This window comes from Salvelinus fontinalis, chromosome 18 (assembly GCF_029448725.1).
Source record: "Salvelinus fontinalis isolate EN_2023a chromosome 18, ASM2944872v1, whole genome shotgun sequence".
Lineage (NCBI taxonomy): Eukaryota > Metazoa > Chordata > Actinopteri > Salmoniformes > Salmonidae > Salvelinus > Salvelinus fontinalis.
The window spans coordinates 14,363,541-14,378,194 of NC_074682.1; the positions used below are offsets into that span (position 1 = coordinate 14,363,541).

General features: G+C 47.4%; 1 protein-coding gene across 7 annotated transcripts in view; it reads left to right on the forward strand.

The window, feature by feature from the left end:
- Positions 1-8,457, forward strand: part of LOC129815020 (FERM domain-containing protein 4B-like) — a 61,456-nt gene extending 52,999 nt beyond the window's left edge. For 3 of the 7 annotated variants that reach the window (XM_055868280.1, XM_055868277.1, XM_055868284.1), the window contains 12 exons: positions 12-88; positions 788-926; positions 1,547-1,688; positions 1,822-1,952; positions 2,051-2,167; positions 2,331-2,559; positions 2,817-2,873; positions 3,000-3,147; positions 3,794-3,958; positions 4,183-4,928; positions 5,159-5,309; positions 6,985-8,457. In XM_055868280.1, coding sequence (XP_055724255.1) covers positions 12-88; positions 788-926; positions 1,547-1,688; positions 1,822-1,952; positions 2,051-2,167; positions 2,331-2,559; positions 2,817-2,873; positions 3,000-3,147; positions 3,794-3,958; positions 4,183-4,928; positions 5,159-5,309; positions 6,985-7,396 — 2,514 coding nt within the window. In that variant the 3' untranslated portion in view covers positions 7,397-8,457. Of the gene's footprint in view, positions 1-11; positions 89-787; positions 927-1,546; positions 1,689-1,821; positions 1,953-2,050; positions 2,168-2,330; positions 2,560-2,816; positions 2,874-2,999; positions 3,148-3,793; positions 3,959-4,182; positions 4,929-5,158; positions 5,310-5,701; positions 5,970-6,356 lie in introns of all 7 variants that reach the window. The other 4 variants (XM_055868281.1, XM_055868283.1, XM_055868282.1 and 1 more) reach the window with 4 other exon arrangements.
- The last annotated feature ends 6,197 nt before the right edge of the window (positions 8,458-14,654 follow it).

The window sequence follows — 14,654 nt, forward strand, 5'->3', positions numbered from 1 at the left end:
TCTGTCTGCAGTTGTTTCAGTGGAAGCAGCTCGATAATTTGTATTTCCGTGAGAAGAAATTTGCAGTGGAGGTGAACGACCCTCACAGGTGAGAGAACCAATACTGGATACATCGATCGATCCTGGGTCATGTTCTGTTGGGCCTGACATGGCAAAAAATGTTTTGAACTGGAAAATGTTATTGGACAGGTTGCTGAAGCGCCTCACAACGTTTTGTGCCTACTGGACTAGACCCAGAAATCACTCCTTATATTCCAATACTAGCCTTTCGGAAACGTTACAACTGGTATCCGAAGCCTTAGTTGTCTGTCTGCTGCCTCGAGCCCTTTTCAGAGCCTAGTGTTAATGAGCTGTCTCCAATACAACAACCTGCTCGTCACAAAGGAAGGCCTTCCTTCCTGCTGTAAAGGACTGCTGCCGTCTGTGTTCTCGGGACATTGCGGCACTTCTAGCCTCAGTGCTTGATCACAGGTTTAATATGGTGCTGCTAGCCAGCTCGGCTGTAATTAAAAATCACTGGTGCAAAACCGACCTAATGTTGCTCTATCTCTCCGCCATGAATGTATTGAATTACAGAACCAGTCATGAGATTTAATTTGGATGCTGAGTGAGTTTATGCGAGGAATTGTTTTTGTAATCCCTGATTTGTATATGATTCTGATATCAGTACCCATCATATCATGTTATTAAAAGTGTATCAGTCTGGATTAAAGAGATGACATTACTCCTAGCAGTAACATGAGTCATTTAAAAATGTGTGTGTCTATCTGTCTCCGTTAATCCACAGAAGGACAGTGTCCAGGCGTACATTCGGGCAGACCGGATCGGTCATCCACTCGTGGTATGCCAGCCACTCTCTGATTAAGACCATCTGGGTCATGGCCATCAGTCAGCACCAGTTCTATTTGGACAGGAAGCAGAGCAAAGTGAGTGTCTTCTCTTCACTCCCCCCTGCATCTGGAGGCTCTATGCTGTTCCTAGCCTTATCTCAAGGCCTCATCACCCTCACCACGCTATCGGATCTATCTCCACACACCATCTCTCCACTCCACCATGCACATCTGGCTTGTCTTTACCTTTTACTCCTCCCGGTTGCTAACATGTCTCTGCCCCAGTATCTTATTGTACTATTGTTAGACTAGCCCAAGCTTGGCTATATGATTCTAGAAGTAATGCTGAGTTGTGTTGTTTTTATTTGATGAATCAACGGAAGGGTCTTTTTGGATGTGTTTGTTTAGATTGTGCATATTTTAGTAGGTTGTTGTGCATTGCTATCGTTTCCAAGTTGAGTGTGAGCGATGAGATTTGCTCCGGGGGGGTGAATGAGTGCACGTGTGGCTGCAGTCAAAAAAAAAAAAATGCCTTCCAGAAGCAGATTGGCTTCTACCAGTGCTCATTCAGGAATAGTGCTGAGGCTGATTAATGACAGAGAGACCGAGCTCCGCTCCCAGACTAAACTGAAGCATGCAAACGGGTCTCTCATCGCACTGCACAATCATTAAGATGAAATACTGACTTTATCTTCTCTCCTTGTCTCTCTCTCCAGTCCAAAGTTGCCACAGCCAGAAGTTTGAATGACATCACCATGGACCTGACCGAGATCAGAGCGCCCAGGATCAGTAAGCTGTCCAGCTTAGAGAGTAAAGACCAGCTCATCATGGCCAGCAACGGATCCCTCATCTCAGCAGGTAGACAATAAGCTAACAATGAACTACGCTGGATGGACATATGTCTTATAGACTCCCATTTAAGACAAATGATGATTAGATTTGATGAAATGAGTGGTCATCATGGTCTAAATATAATGCCTGCCTGTTGCAGGATCAGCAGACTCTGAGGTGAGCGAGGAACAGAAGGAAAAGATTGCTGACCTGAAGAAGAAACGGAAGGATCTGCAGGATACTCTAACTCAGAAACTGGAGGAGCTCAAGAAGATATGCCTGCGTGAAGCTGTAAGCATCTTTAGCATTCTCAAGGTCTTTCATGATTTCAAGTAGATTATATCCCAGCTGATATGTTCTGTTTTGTTTTTGTTTTTTTGTTCCTCCAGGAGCTGACAGGCAGTCTGCCTAAAGAGTACCCTCTAGCCTCGGGTGAGAAGCCCCCCATGGTCCGTCGGCGCATGGGGACAGCCTTCAAACTGGACGACCTCTTCCCCTATGACGCGGTTAGTGTGGCAGTCACAGGATGGGAGTGCTGGCTGTCATAAGTTTTAGCTAATAAATCTTAGGCTTGATTGACATTGTAGTGAAATATTATAATCATATATTTAGTCTTTGTTCTGCACGTCTGTGTGTAAAATTCAGTTTGTACTGTGTGTTGTCCGGCAGGATCCCCACCTGAGGAACCTGGAGAGCAGGTTTGCCCTGCAGCAGAAGATCGTGGAGGCGGCGAAGAAACTGGCCAACGAGGCTGAGCTCTGTAAGACAGTGAAGAAGAAGAGGAGGAGGAACTGCCTGGACGCCATGAGGAAGCTGCATGAGATTGAGGAGGAGATTAACGAATACAGGGTCAAGACGGGCAAGAAGCCCACCCAGAGAGCATCAATAATCATAGCAGGTAGCCTACACCATGCCATACCAGCCGGCAGACATCACAAACTGTCACAGTGATAACATGGTTTATATTGAGTGTAGCTTACAGAGGAGTCAAAGAGATCAGAAATCCTGCCATCAGCACCTTGTCTGTGTTAGTCGGAAAGGAACTAGACGTCAGGTGATGGATTTTTATCAGATGTGGATTTGTTTATTTAATGGCTTCTAATGAAAAGCCCAAAACAAGCACGTCTAAAGCCTTAGTCTCTCCCCTTTTCTCAGATGATGTGAACCCCGCCGAACTCAGCTCCCTGTCCGACAGCCTTACTCTGGACGATGGTGAGTGCTGCAGAGGTTATATCATTCATTCATTCATGCATGCATACATTAGCTAAACCTCTGTATCATCCCCTATAGCTCTTAGCAGACCATGACAATGACAGTTCCTTCCCCTATGTGTTTAAGATGAGGATCTGGGAGACCAGAGGCAACGGTCCCGCTCGGTGCAGTACTCTCCCCGGCCCCACCACTCAGACACCCTCAGTCTCCACTACCAGTCTGATCGACGGGCCTCAGCTCACAACCAGCTCCAGGACCTCGGCACCAACAGCAGGTAGGCTTACTTGGCACGGGCCTGGCTAGTGGCTTCAGCCCTACTGGCTCTGGGCTGTTTTGTTATCCAGTCTCTGTGTTGCAGTTATTCTTGGGGCCCAGAAAGCCATAGCAGCAGCCAGTATAAACCTGTACAGGAGAACTAGGGAGGGCCGCCTGCATTCCTACCAGCCTCCTCCTTCTCTCCTACTGCCCCCACAATCTCCTCTTATCAGTCCAAACGCGCTCCACGTTTAAAAATAGACGGCAGAAAGCATGTCTCTGCCTGCTAAGGAACAGACCACAATCCCAAGGAGGGGGGAAAAAAGCAGTCTGGGACCAGAAAGCGTCTCTGGAAACGTTCAGAATTTGAATGCATTTGCTCACTGTGTGAACATTTACCAAATGACATGGATGATATGCTGTTGGGAGAGGAGAGCAGAATTCAGTGGTTCATGTAGGTTTCATACAGCTACTATGTTATTTGTTTACCGTTCCATGAAGAGAAAGATCAATGAGCTATGAAATGACTGTCACCCAGGGGAAAGTTTTGAATGAGAACGCGGCACGTTGTTTTGAGTAGAGACACAGAGGTTGTGTTACCACGATAAAAGCTTCACCCTGAGGAAGTCAAGTGTGTGAAAAAGCATTGTTTTTATGTGCTTTAGATTAAATGATGGCGAAGTCCGGGAACCGTTCCACTACAGTCACGCGGACGCCTTATCGAGCCACATCAGCCCTTACAAGCCTGCCTCCAGACAGCCGCGTGACGCACGCAGCATGCCTCCTACTCCACTCCTCACCCGCAACGCCTACAGCAGTACCCAGATCAGGTAGGCCAGGCGTCCATGTCCCAATACACGCCTCGCATACACAGCTGCCTCCTGATGTTCACCACATCTGTCTCAGGACCAGCCATGAGCCCCAATTAGACTAACCTCCTGTCTAGAGTGTTGTTCTCTGTACAACGTATTGTAACCCGATGTGACACAGTTTTCCATATTTATTTGATATGAAAAGGACCTGAGGATCCTATTCTAATGTTGTTTATTCCCAGGTCGGAGGACGGCCCTCAGCATTTCCGCCAGCGGAGTGGCAGTCTGGAGTCCCAGTCTCAGTTCCTGGTTGAGACTGCGCCCCCGGCACCCGCATCCGTCTTGGCTCGCCGCAGCAACAGCACGGAGTTCCTGGACGATGGCTCATCCTACACCAGCCAGTCCAGCGTGGAGTACACGGCGCCCGGGAACCATACCCACCGCCCCAGGGACCGACGGCGGGGCAGGAAGGGCAACGTCTATGCCAACTCGGGCAGCATGCCCAACCTGGCACAGACTGACGCCCGCTACAACACATACCAGCCCCCCCGGGCACCGCGACCCACCACCACGGCCTACTACGTGACGGGCTACCCAGAGCCAGAGCCCTACTCTAACGGCGTCTACATGTACCACAACGAGTTGGAGGGTCACTACAACGTCCACCCCTCTTACAACGCAGCGCCGGCCTACCACGGACATGATGCGTACAGCAGTCGCTATGGTGATGACGAGACGGACAGTATGGCCCAGAACCCCTACGCCACGCTGAGGCCGCCCAGGAACCGCCACGCTCCGCCCAGAATGGAACACGTGACCAGGAACATCCAGAAGGCGCTGGTGGAGGAGCACCTGAGAGGCTGGTATCAGCGCAACGCAAGCCACAAGCAGCCACAGGCCTATGACTACAATCAGAGGGGTTCCCATCAGAGCCTGGGCTACCAGACCATGCCAGCTCCCTACTGCAGGACCATGTCCTACTCCTCAGGTACAGACAGCATGCCAAAGTCTCTCCTCTCACATCACTCGCATCCAGTCTGGTATTCAAAGGCAATTATTTTGTTTCACTTGTATGAGCGGTGCAAAACGCCCACTCCTCCGCCAACTCTGCGATCGTGCATGTTGACAAACGTTAACTTTCAGTCTCTCGTTAGCGCTCTATATCTTAGAGCTATGTCATCCTGTTCTAACTTTACTTTCTTCCTGTTTCTGTTCCAGTCTCGTCTCATCAGTCCTCTACAGCAGGAGGCCGGCCCGGTCACCTGGGTGGCGGTATGGTAGAGTACGACGTGCCCCTGCCCGTGCAGCAGCATTACCCCTCCTATGGTACAGCACATTACGGCACAGCTCACCACCCCGCCTACAGCAGGTGAGCTCCTGGCCCCATTTCAGCTTCTTACTTAATTAGATCTCCCTGATCCTACTTAACCATGGCCCTAAGAATCAATACTGTGTCATTATGGTGAATGGATGCTTGCTGGAAAATATTAAGCTGCTATTTGGTTTATCAGTCACACACCATTGTGGCCTGTGTGGCTGACATTAAGCTCCCTTACTGACCATGATATGTCCCAGACGTTTACAATACTCTTTGATAGTTGGTGCTCCCTCAGTCACAAGCCAATTAGCATGACTGCTTGGATTGGATTATAGCATATAACGTCTGTCTGTGCAGCCAATGGTCAGCTCTTCCTCTTACTGGGATTACGAATGGTGGTTCCTCTCTTGCTTTAACTGTCCACTGGACCGCTCTCTTCATAGATACGGCTCCTCTTCCTCCTCCTCCCAGCACTCTAAGGGTTCCTGGTACAGCCCTGATGGCCAGAGATGCTGTGGCTTTGTCCCTGCCAGCTCTTCCTCTGCTTCCTCCTTCCTCCCCTCCCCCTTCTCTTCCTCCTCCCCTCGCTGTGGGCTCCGGCTGGGCCCAGGGCTGGTAGGCCAGGGCTCTAGTCCCCATGCAGCAGCCCCACAGCTCCAGAAGCCAGATACTTAGTAAAGTCTCCTTTGCTAAGTGTAGCCCATGATGGTAGTAAGTAACCAGCTACCAGGCCTGTCTGGTTTTGCTTATCAGTCTGCCCTCAGCGTGACTTCATTGCTTGCTTGTTTTTCTTTTTTAAGTGAGCTAAAAACGTCCTGGTCTGTACCTTGGACTTCTCTTTTTCAATGCGTATCAAAGCTGTTTGTTTGAGCCGTCTCTCTCGCTCTCTCTTTCTCTGTCTCTCGCTCTTTGGTAACTGCATGGCTTTTAGGATTGTTTTTTACATCTGCCATCTCTTTCAGCTGCCATACTAGTTCCAATTGTCATCCAGCGGTCACATTTCTCTTATGGGGTGTGCAAAGGCATACATACACCACTTAAGCTGCCTCCTCCCTCTCCGTTATTGCTATCACTCATCCTTGACCCTCTCGTGCACAGATGTCCCCCAGCAGAGTATGAGTGGAGGCGCTGTGGTAGACTGGAGCCGGGGCCAGCATGGGCTCCAGGGTCATTAGAGATGTATGACGCTGGTGCCTATCATGGTACTGAGTTCTGACCAGCGAAATGAAAGCGCCTAATCAAAGGCACCGCACTAAAGAAAGGGTGAGAGAAAAAACAAACTACCCACAAAGATGCTATGGTGTTGGTGGGGACTCATTTTGTACGTGGCAGTTCTTCTACTCTTTACTCATGGTGGTGTCCACTGTTGGTGGTGGTGGGGTAGCAGCTCTGGAAGTGGTGGTATATGTGGAAGAAAATGTGACCCTGCCTATTGGACATCTGAATGCTGTGTGTTTCATGCTTGTTGTTCTGTGCATCTGCTTTGTTTTTAGGTGTGAGAAAAGTTTAATCCTGGGTCAAACACACAAACACATTTTGGCATTTTCAAACCGGCATAGAATTGTCCATTTTCATTTCTCTAGCACTGTATCCCAACCAATCAACATCCCAGGGTTAAATTATTCAAATTACTTTCCACCAGTGAGAAATGTCTATTTGCTTGGATTGTGTTACCAGCTTTGTTTATTTTTAGCCTAACCTGTTTTGTATCCTGTATGTGTTGCAGATCCTATGTAGATGTGAACCAAACCGATCCATTCATCAGCAGCCAAACCGATCCATTCAACAACAGCCAAACCGATCCATTCATCGGCAGCCAAACCGATCCATTCAACAACAGCCAAACCGATCCATTCATCGGCAGCCAAACCGATCCATTCAACAACAGCCAAACCGATCCATTCATCGGCAGCCAAACCGATCCATTCATCGGCAGCCAAACCGATCCATTCATCGGCAGCCAAACCGATCCATTCATCGGCAGCCAAACCGATCCATTCATCGGCAGCCAAACCGATCCATTCATCGGCAGCCAAACCGATCCATTCATCGGCAGCCAAACAAACTGCAGCTTGGATCCAGACGACCCGCGACTTTACTGGCACGAGGGCTCCTCCAAACCTGGAACTATAGTCTAGCGGTAAGACCCATCATGAACTGTCTCAACTTCCACTTTGTGACACTTTCATGTGCCTTGGACTGCACTTAGCTGTTTTTCTGGATGGAAGAAGGGACCCAAAGAATCAAATAACAACACTATGGAATTCACACAGGGAATGACCTAAAGTCGATGTACAGCTGAGTTGAGTTCTCCTACACGGAATTGCTAAAGTGGGTCTACCTGCATACAGTCATAGTCTCTGAAAGCAGAATTACAACACGGTCACCTGATCTGAATGTTCTGGATTGCTAGATTTTGTGTGTTGGCACTTGTTGCGCACTGAGTTGCACTTGGTGTTGTGGCTGGTTGGAGTAGTCTGAGGGGCTGGGATGACAGTAGGAGGATGGAGGACAATGAACATGACTTGACCAATATATGGGTAAGCTGTATGCTCACCATTACAATGAAGGATCTTTCAAACAATGACATGTTGAAATGAAGGATGGAAATTGGATTTTGAGTGTAAGGATGCCTACCAATGGTGACCTGCTGAAACATTCTCCAGTCTCTACCAGTTTCCAGGGCCCATTCTATGGTAGCGTTGTTTGTAGCTATGTACAGCCCTTTGCTATTCTTTGTTGGTCAGTCTTTTTGCACCAGCCATTTACAAGTATTTGGACCTCTCTCATTCTCAGCAATTCTATCATCTTTACTTCCAAACGCTTCAGTCTAACCATTAAAGTCTCAACCGTGTCGGCTTTTATACCTTCAAAGACCATGTTAACACTTTATCAATGACTGTGATGTTAATCCTAAGTCCATTACAGGGCTTAATTTTGTCTATACAATATTATTTTTTTTAGTGCTTACTGCATCCCATGCTGGAATGGACTGGTGCTCGCCATTCCTCTCAAGAAGGAATTTGTATGTACCTGTTGATAATGTAAATAGATTGTATGGTTCTGTCTGTTTTTAGAGCATTTTTTTTTGTATTTTAAGAAGCATGTAATATATAGTAAACAATCAAATATTAAGCTGGTTCTTAGTTATTTGTATAATTGAAATGCATTTGAATTAAAACATACATTTTGAACTATATTCTCAGTTCATTCATGTTTTACTCTCTAAAATGGTTGCTATTATGTGTCATGAGAAACACCGTTATAACTGAAAATAACAAATCTCCAGTAACTGATTCAGTAAAAGAGGATTTAAATCCAGATCCATTTAATCAAGCACTTAAATTAAATCGTCTCCGTTCAGCCAGTGTAATTAGTTGATTGGGTTTTACCGTAAAGAATGCTTTTTTTACTTAAAATTATGAATTTAGAGCTCAGGACAATAATATGGTTATTTTTAAAGTTCCAATGCAGCTGTTTTATATCAAATCATTTCTGGGTAACAATTAAGTACCTTACTGTGATTTGTTTTTAATTAAAATGGTCAAAAAGAAACAAAAATAGCTTTTTATCAAAGAGCAATTTCTGATGTAAGAATTTTTCTAGGACTGTCTGGGAGTGCTCTGAGTGGGGAGGGGAAAACCAAAAACTAACTGTTATTGGCAGAGAGGTTTGGAACTTTTTTTATTGGCCTATTAACTAATTTACCGACTGGTGAGGTCACCAGGCAGGCCATAACACCATCCCACCAAAACAGACGGAAATCTCAGGCAGTCTTTTCAAACGGCTCTTACACTTATGTCACCCTCTGAATGGCACACGTACTCCATGTCTCAATTGTCACAAGGCTTAAAAATCTTTAACCTGTCTCCTCCCCTTCATCTACACTGATTTGAAGCTGATTTAACAAGTTACATCAATAAGGGATCATAGCTTTCATCTGGATTCACCTGGTCAGTCTCATGGAAAGAGGTGTCCTTAATGTTTTGTACACAGTGTATATCTATCCCCCTGCACTTGCTAGTGGCAACTTATTGGGGTGAAATATGACAATGTGACAACGAGTATATCAGAGTAGCAGAGTATAACCTGTCATAGCTGTTAACAACTGTTGCTAGCCTCAGAATTTAAGACTCAATTAGGCTGCTTTAGCTCCATTTTCTGACCACTGTGTAGTCGCTGGTTATGTGTCTGCATAAGTTGTAAACCAGACAAACCAGTTTGTTTAAAGGCTGACACCCACTGCCCTTCCCATCTATGACAAGCTAGAGTAAACGGCTCTAAACCTGGGCCTGTTCATAAGGGTACAACATTGAAGAACATTCAAAAAGAAATGCAGAAGTACATATATAATGGTCATGCTGAATAGGGAAAGGAGTCTGCTCTATTCATTAGATTTCTATCTACATTTTGCAACGTTTCACTTCACTTACTAGTCAAAACTCTGTCCATGTAGTTAGTGCAAGTGTGATTTTGGAACAAAACATGGAGCAGAATGTGACCCTTCACCTTTTTCCTCCCTCAGTCAGCCAGCACACATTTCTCAGCACTTCAAGTATATCCTGCTACCATTCCACCACTGTTGACCCTACTATTGAGGCTACAGTTCACCAGCTTGCTTTGTGTATCCCTCCTTGGAGTGTTATGGCTCTTAACGCCACTGAACTCTGGGGAGGTTTCGGAGGGTTCCAGGTCCTTGAGTTTACCCAAGACAGAGCGTGAGAGAGACATACTTTTGCAGCTGTCTTCCCCAGTCTCTCTCCGCCTCCTCCCTGGACAACAGCTGTCTTCCCCAGTCTCTCTCCACCTCCTCCCTGGACAACAGCTGTCTTCCCCAGTCTCTCTCCACCTCCTCCCTGGACAACAGCTGTCTTCCCCAGTCTCTCTCCACCTCCTCCCTGGACAACAGCTGTCTTCCCCAGTCTCTCTCCACCTCCTCCCTGGACAACAGCTGTCTTCCCCAGTCCCTCTCCACCTCCTCCCTGGACAACAGCTGTCTTCCCCAGTCTCTCTCTACCTCCTCCCTGGACAGCAGCTGTCTTCCCCAGTCCCTCTCCACCTCCTCCCTGGACAACAGCTGTCTTCCCCAGTCCCTCTCCGCCTCCTCCCTGGACAACAGCTGTCTTCCCCAGTCTCTCTCCACCTCCTCCCTGGACAACAGCTGTCTTCCCCAGTCTCTCTCCACCTCCTCCCTGGACAACAGCTGTCTTCCCCAGTCTCTCTCCACCTCCTCCCTGGACAACAGCTGTCTTCCCCAGTCTCTCTCCACCTCCTCCCTGGACAACAGCTGTCTTCCCCAGTCTCTCCGCCTCCTCCCTGGACAACAGCTGTCTTTCCCAGTCTCTCTCCACCTCCTCCCTGGACAACAGCTGTCTTCCCCAGTCTCTCTCCACCTCCTCCCTGGACAACAGCTGTCTTCCCCAGTCTCTCCGCCTCCTCCCTGGACAACAGCTGTCTTCCCCAGTCTCTCTCTACCTCCTCCCTGGACAACAGCTGTCTTCCCCCAGTCCCTCTCCACCTCCTCCCTGGACAACAGCTGTCTTCCCCAGTCTCTCTCCACCTCCTCCCTGGACAACAGCTGTCTTCCCCAGTCCCTCTCCACCTCCTCCCTGGACAACAGCTGTCTTCCCCAGTCTCTCTCTACCTCCTCCCTGGACAACAGCTGTCTTCCCCAGTCCCTCTCCACCTCCTCCCTGGACAACAGCTGTCTTCCCCCAGTCTCTCTCTACCTCCTCCCTGGACAACAGCTGTCTTCCCCAGTCCCTCTCCGCCTCCTCCCTGGACAACAGCTGTCTTCCCCAGTCCCTCTCCACCTCCTCCCTGGACAACAGCTGTCTTCCCCAGTCTCTCTCTACCTCCTCCCTGGACAACAGCTGTCTTCCCCAGTCTCTCCGCCTCCTCCCTGGACAACAGCTGTCTTCCCCAGTCCCTCTCCACCTCCTCCCTGGACAACAGCTGTCTTCCCCAGTCCCTCTCCACCTCCTCCCTGGACAACAGCTGTCTTCCCCAGTCCCTCTCCACCTCCTCCCTGGACAACAGCTGTCTTCCCCAGTCCCTCTCCACCTCCTCCCTGGACAACAGCTGTCTTCCCCAGTCTCTCTCCACCTCCTCCCTGGACAACAGCTGTCTTCCCCAGTCTCTCTCTACCTCCTCCCTGGACAACAGCTGTCTTCCCCAGTCCCTCTCCACCTCCTCCCTGGACAACAGCTGTCTTCCCCCAGTCTCTCTCCGCCTCCTCCCTGGACAACAGCTGTCTTCCCCAGTCCCTCTCCACCTCCTCCCTGGACAACAGCTGTCTTCCCCAGTCTCTCCGCCTCCTCCCTGGACAACAGCTGTCTTCCCCAGTCCCTCTCCACCTCCTCCCTGGACAACAGCTGCACCGGAATATCACGACGGCTGTTCCAGCTGACACAAGACTACATAAACAATGGGCTCCTGTATGTGTCTATAGACCACAAAGACACTCCCCTGATATCAAGTGCAGACATGTGGTTAGCTAGACCCTGCCTGCTGCTTACCCTGCTCAGGGTAAAGCAGCTGTCAATCCGGATGATAATGGGTCATCACGCCTCAGAGCAGCCGGTCTTACTTCTGCTCAGGGAGCAATATTCCTGACCTGTAGTTGAGGGGTTAGCTGGATCAGTGTTCTGTACCTAAACTGGGGGGGGGTTATTGTTTGTGAGATCATGAAGAAACCGTAATATAGGGTAGATGTCTCATAGCACTGCAGGTTAAAGTGGTCTCGTGCGGGATATGACCGACTGATACAGGGTTCTGATGGCATGATGGATTAAGGGGCGGCAGCGTAGTCTAGTGGTTAGAGCGTTGGACTAGTAACCGGAAGGTTGCAAGTTCAAATCCCCGAACTGACAAGGTACAAATTTGTCGTTTTGCCCCTGAACAGGCAGTTAACCCACTGTTCCTAGGCCGTCATTGAAAATAAGAATTTGTTCTTAACTGACTTGCCTAGTTAAATAAAGGTAAAAAATAAAAAAAAATAAAAAAGGCATGCACAGCCAGCTGACAGTGTTGACGTGAGCCGGGATGAGCTGACTTCATGAATGTTGCATTATGCTGAATTACTCCATTTCATGCCAAGTGACTGACTTGTTCCAACAAAGACAAGAGACAGATGTCATCCCCAAACCCCTAACAGCACATGAGAACACAACAGCCCAAAAAATGCTAAATACAAAACTACATGTGCTGTCAGCAAACTGTGGTCAAATGCATTCACACAGCAAAGTTAAAAAGCCTGACAGGGAGGATTACACTGGTCATGGTCTGCCAGTAATGGCTAGTTAGGAAATACTTTTTTGAATCCCTGTTCAAAATATTCTAAACACACTACAGCAAAGATGCGTGTGTTTTGGGGAGAGTCTCGGCAGCACAAAGGATGTTTCCTCACCGGGCTCCTTGCCAGAGTAACACGTATGTTCTTAAAGCCTCACTAAACATCTGTTCAGATCAGGAGGCAATACACCAAACACATGCCTGTTGGACCAGCTGCTTCACACAACAGACATGTTTGTGTAAATCAGCACAAAAGCTGGAGGGGAGAGAACAAGAGCCTCCACCGTGTTCTCTGCTCTGAGACTTTACTTGAGTTTACTGCCGCTGGGGCTTGTGTGTTTGTGTGCTCCCAGGTTGCTCAATGTTTTCTGCATGAAAGAAAAGTGGCGCAGGAGGAGACATAAATCACACTTGTGCAGTTCTCTGAGAGGACCGATAAGGCCTTGCAGCTGAACTCTCTCTACCACTCACACTTAAAACACTGCACCCGAGTACACCCAGGCCATCAGTTCCTGCTGTCTATCTTTCTCTCTCCATCGCTCTCACGCACACACACTTAAAAAAAGACACCGCTGTGTAAATCATAAAATTTTCTCTCCAAGGCTTGTAAGTGCAATAGAATGATCACTTCATGATTTGAAATGAATTTCCAATGTGAGCCTATGAGAGGCCAAAGTAGCTGACACAGCAATCCAGAGAAGGTTTGGCGTTGAGTGACTGCAGATGAATCCACTCTGTCACTGACTGTGCAGTATTCTGCTCTTCACTATAATCTACTGCAGCCTATTGATTAGCATTGGGACAAGGGGAGAGAAGGTAAAAGTTAGGCCATCCATCACCCTGGAGGTACTGTGGAGATAAAACAGGGTGAGGCGCTGAGTGAATGCTGATGGGACATAGGTTAGGATCCCACATTCCTTTGAAGTTCTAAATCAAACGCTTGTTCAAAGGTCATTTGATTATGAAATTCACAATATTGAATATCTCTCATATAGTTTATTAGGACACAATTGGCTTGGTTCTTTTGTTTGGTCCTTTTATTAGCGTAGAATGTCAGGTTACTTTTTCCCCCATGTTGTTATTAAATAAACCTTTGAATTCAGTGAGAAAAAAACACCCTAAGCATTTAATGGCTACAGATGTGAGTGCTACGGGGCGATTTAGACAGGTTACCTTGGCGTTCCTGGGCACAGAACTATGATTTTCTGCTTGAAACATATTCAGTACAAGTCAAAAGTTTGGACTCACCTATTCATTCAAGGGTTTTTCTTTATTTTTACAATTTTCTACATTGTAGAATAATAGAAGACATCAAAACTATGAAATAACACATATGGAATCATGTAGTAAGCAAAAAAAGTGTTAAATCAAAATATATTTTACATTTGAGATTCTTCAAAGTAGCCACCCTTTGCCTTGATGACAGCTTCGCACACTCTTGGCATTCTGTCAACCAGCTTCACGAGGTTGTCACCTGGAATGCGTTTCAATTAACAGGTGTGCCTTGTTAAAAGTAAATTTGCGGAATTTTACTTTCTTCCTAATGCGTTTGAGCCAATCAGTTGTGTTGTGACAAGGTAGGGGTGGTATACAAAAGATAGCCCTATTTGGTAAAAGACCAAGTCCATATTATGGCAAGAACAGCTCAAACAAGCAAAGAGAAATGACAGTCCACCATTACTTTAAAACATGAAGGTCAGTCAATCCAGAAAAGAGGATAAATTCATTAGAGTTACCAGCCTCAGAAATTGCAGCCTAAATAAATTCTTCACAGAGTTCAAGTAACAGACACATCTCAACATCAACTGTTCAGAGGAGACTACATGAACCAGGCCTTCATGGTCGAATTGCTGCAAAGAAACCACTACTAAAGGACACCAATAAAAAGATGAGACTTGCTTGGGCCAAGAAACACGAGCAATGGACATTAGACCGGTGGAAATCTGTCCTTTGGCCTGATGAGTCCAAATGTGAGATTTTCTATTCCAACCGCCGTGTCTTTGTGAGACGTAGTGTAGGTGAACGGATGATCTCCGCATGTGTGATTCCCACCGTAAAGCATGGAGGCGGTGTGATGGTGCTTTGCTGGTGACACTGTCATGA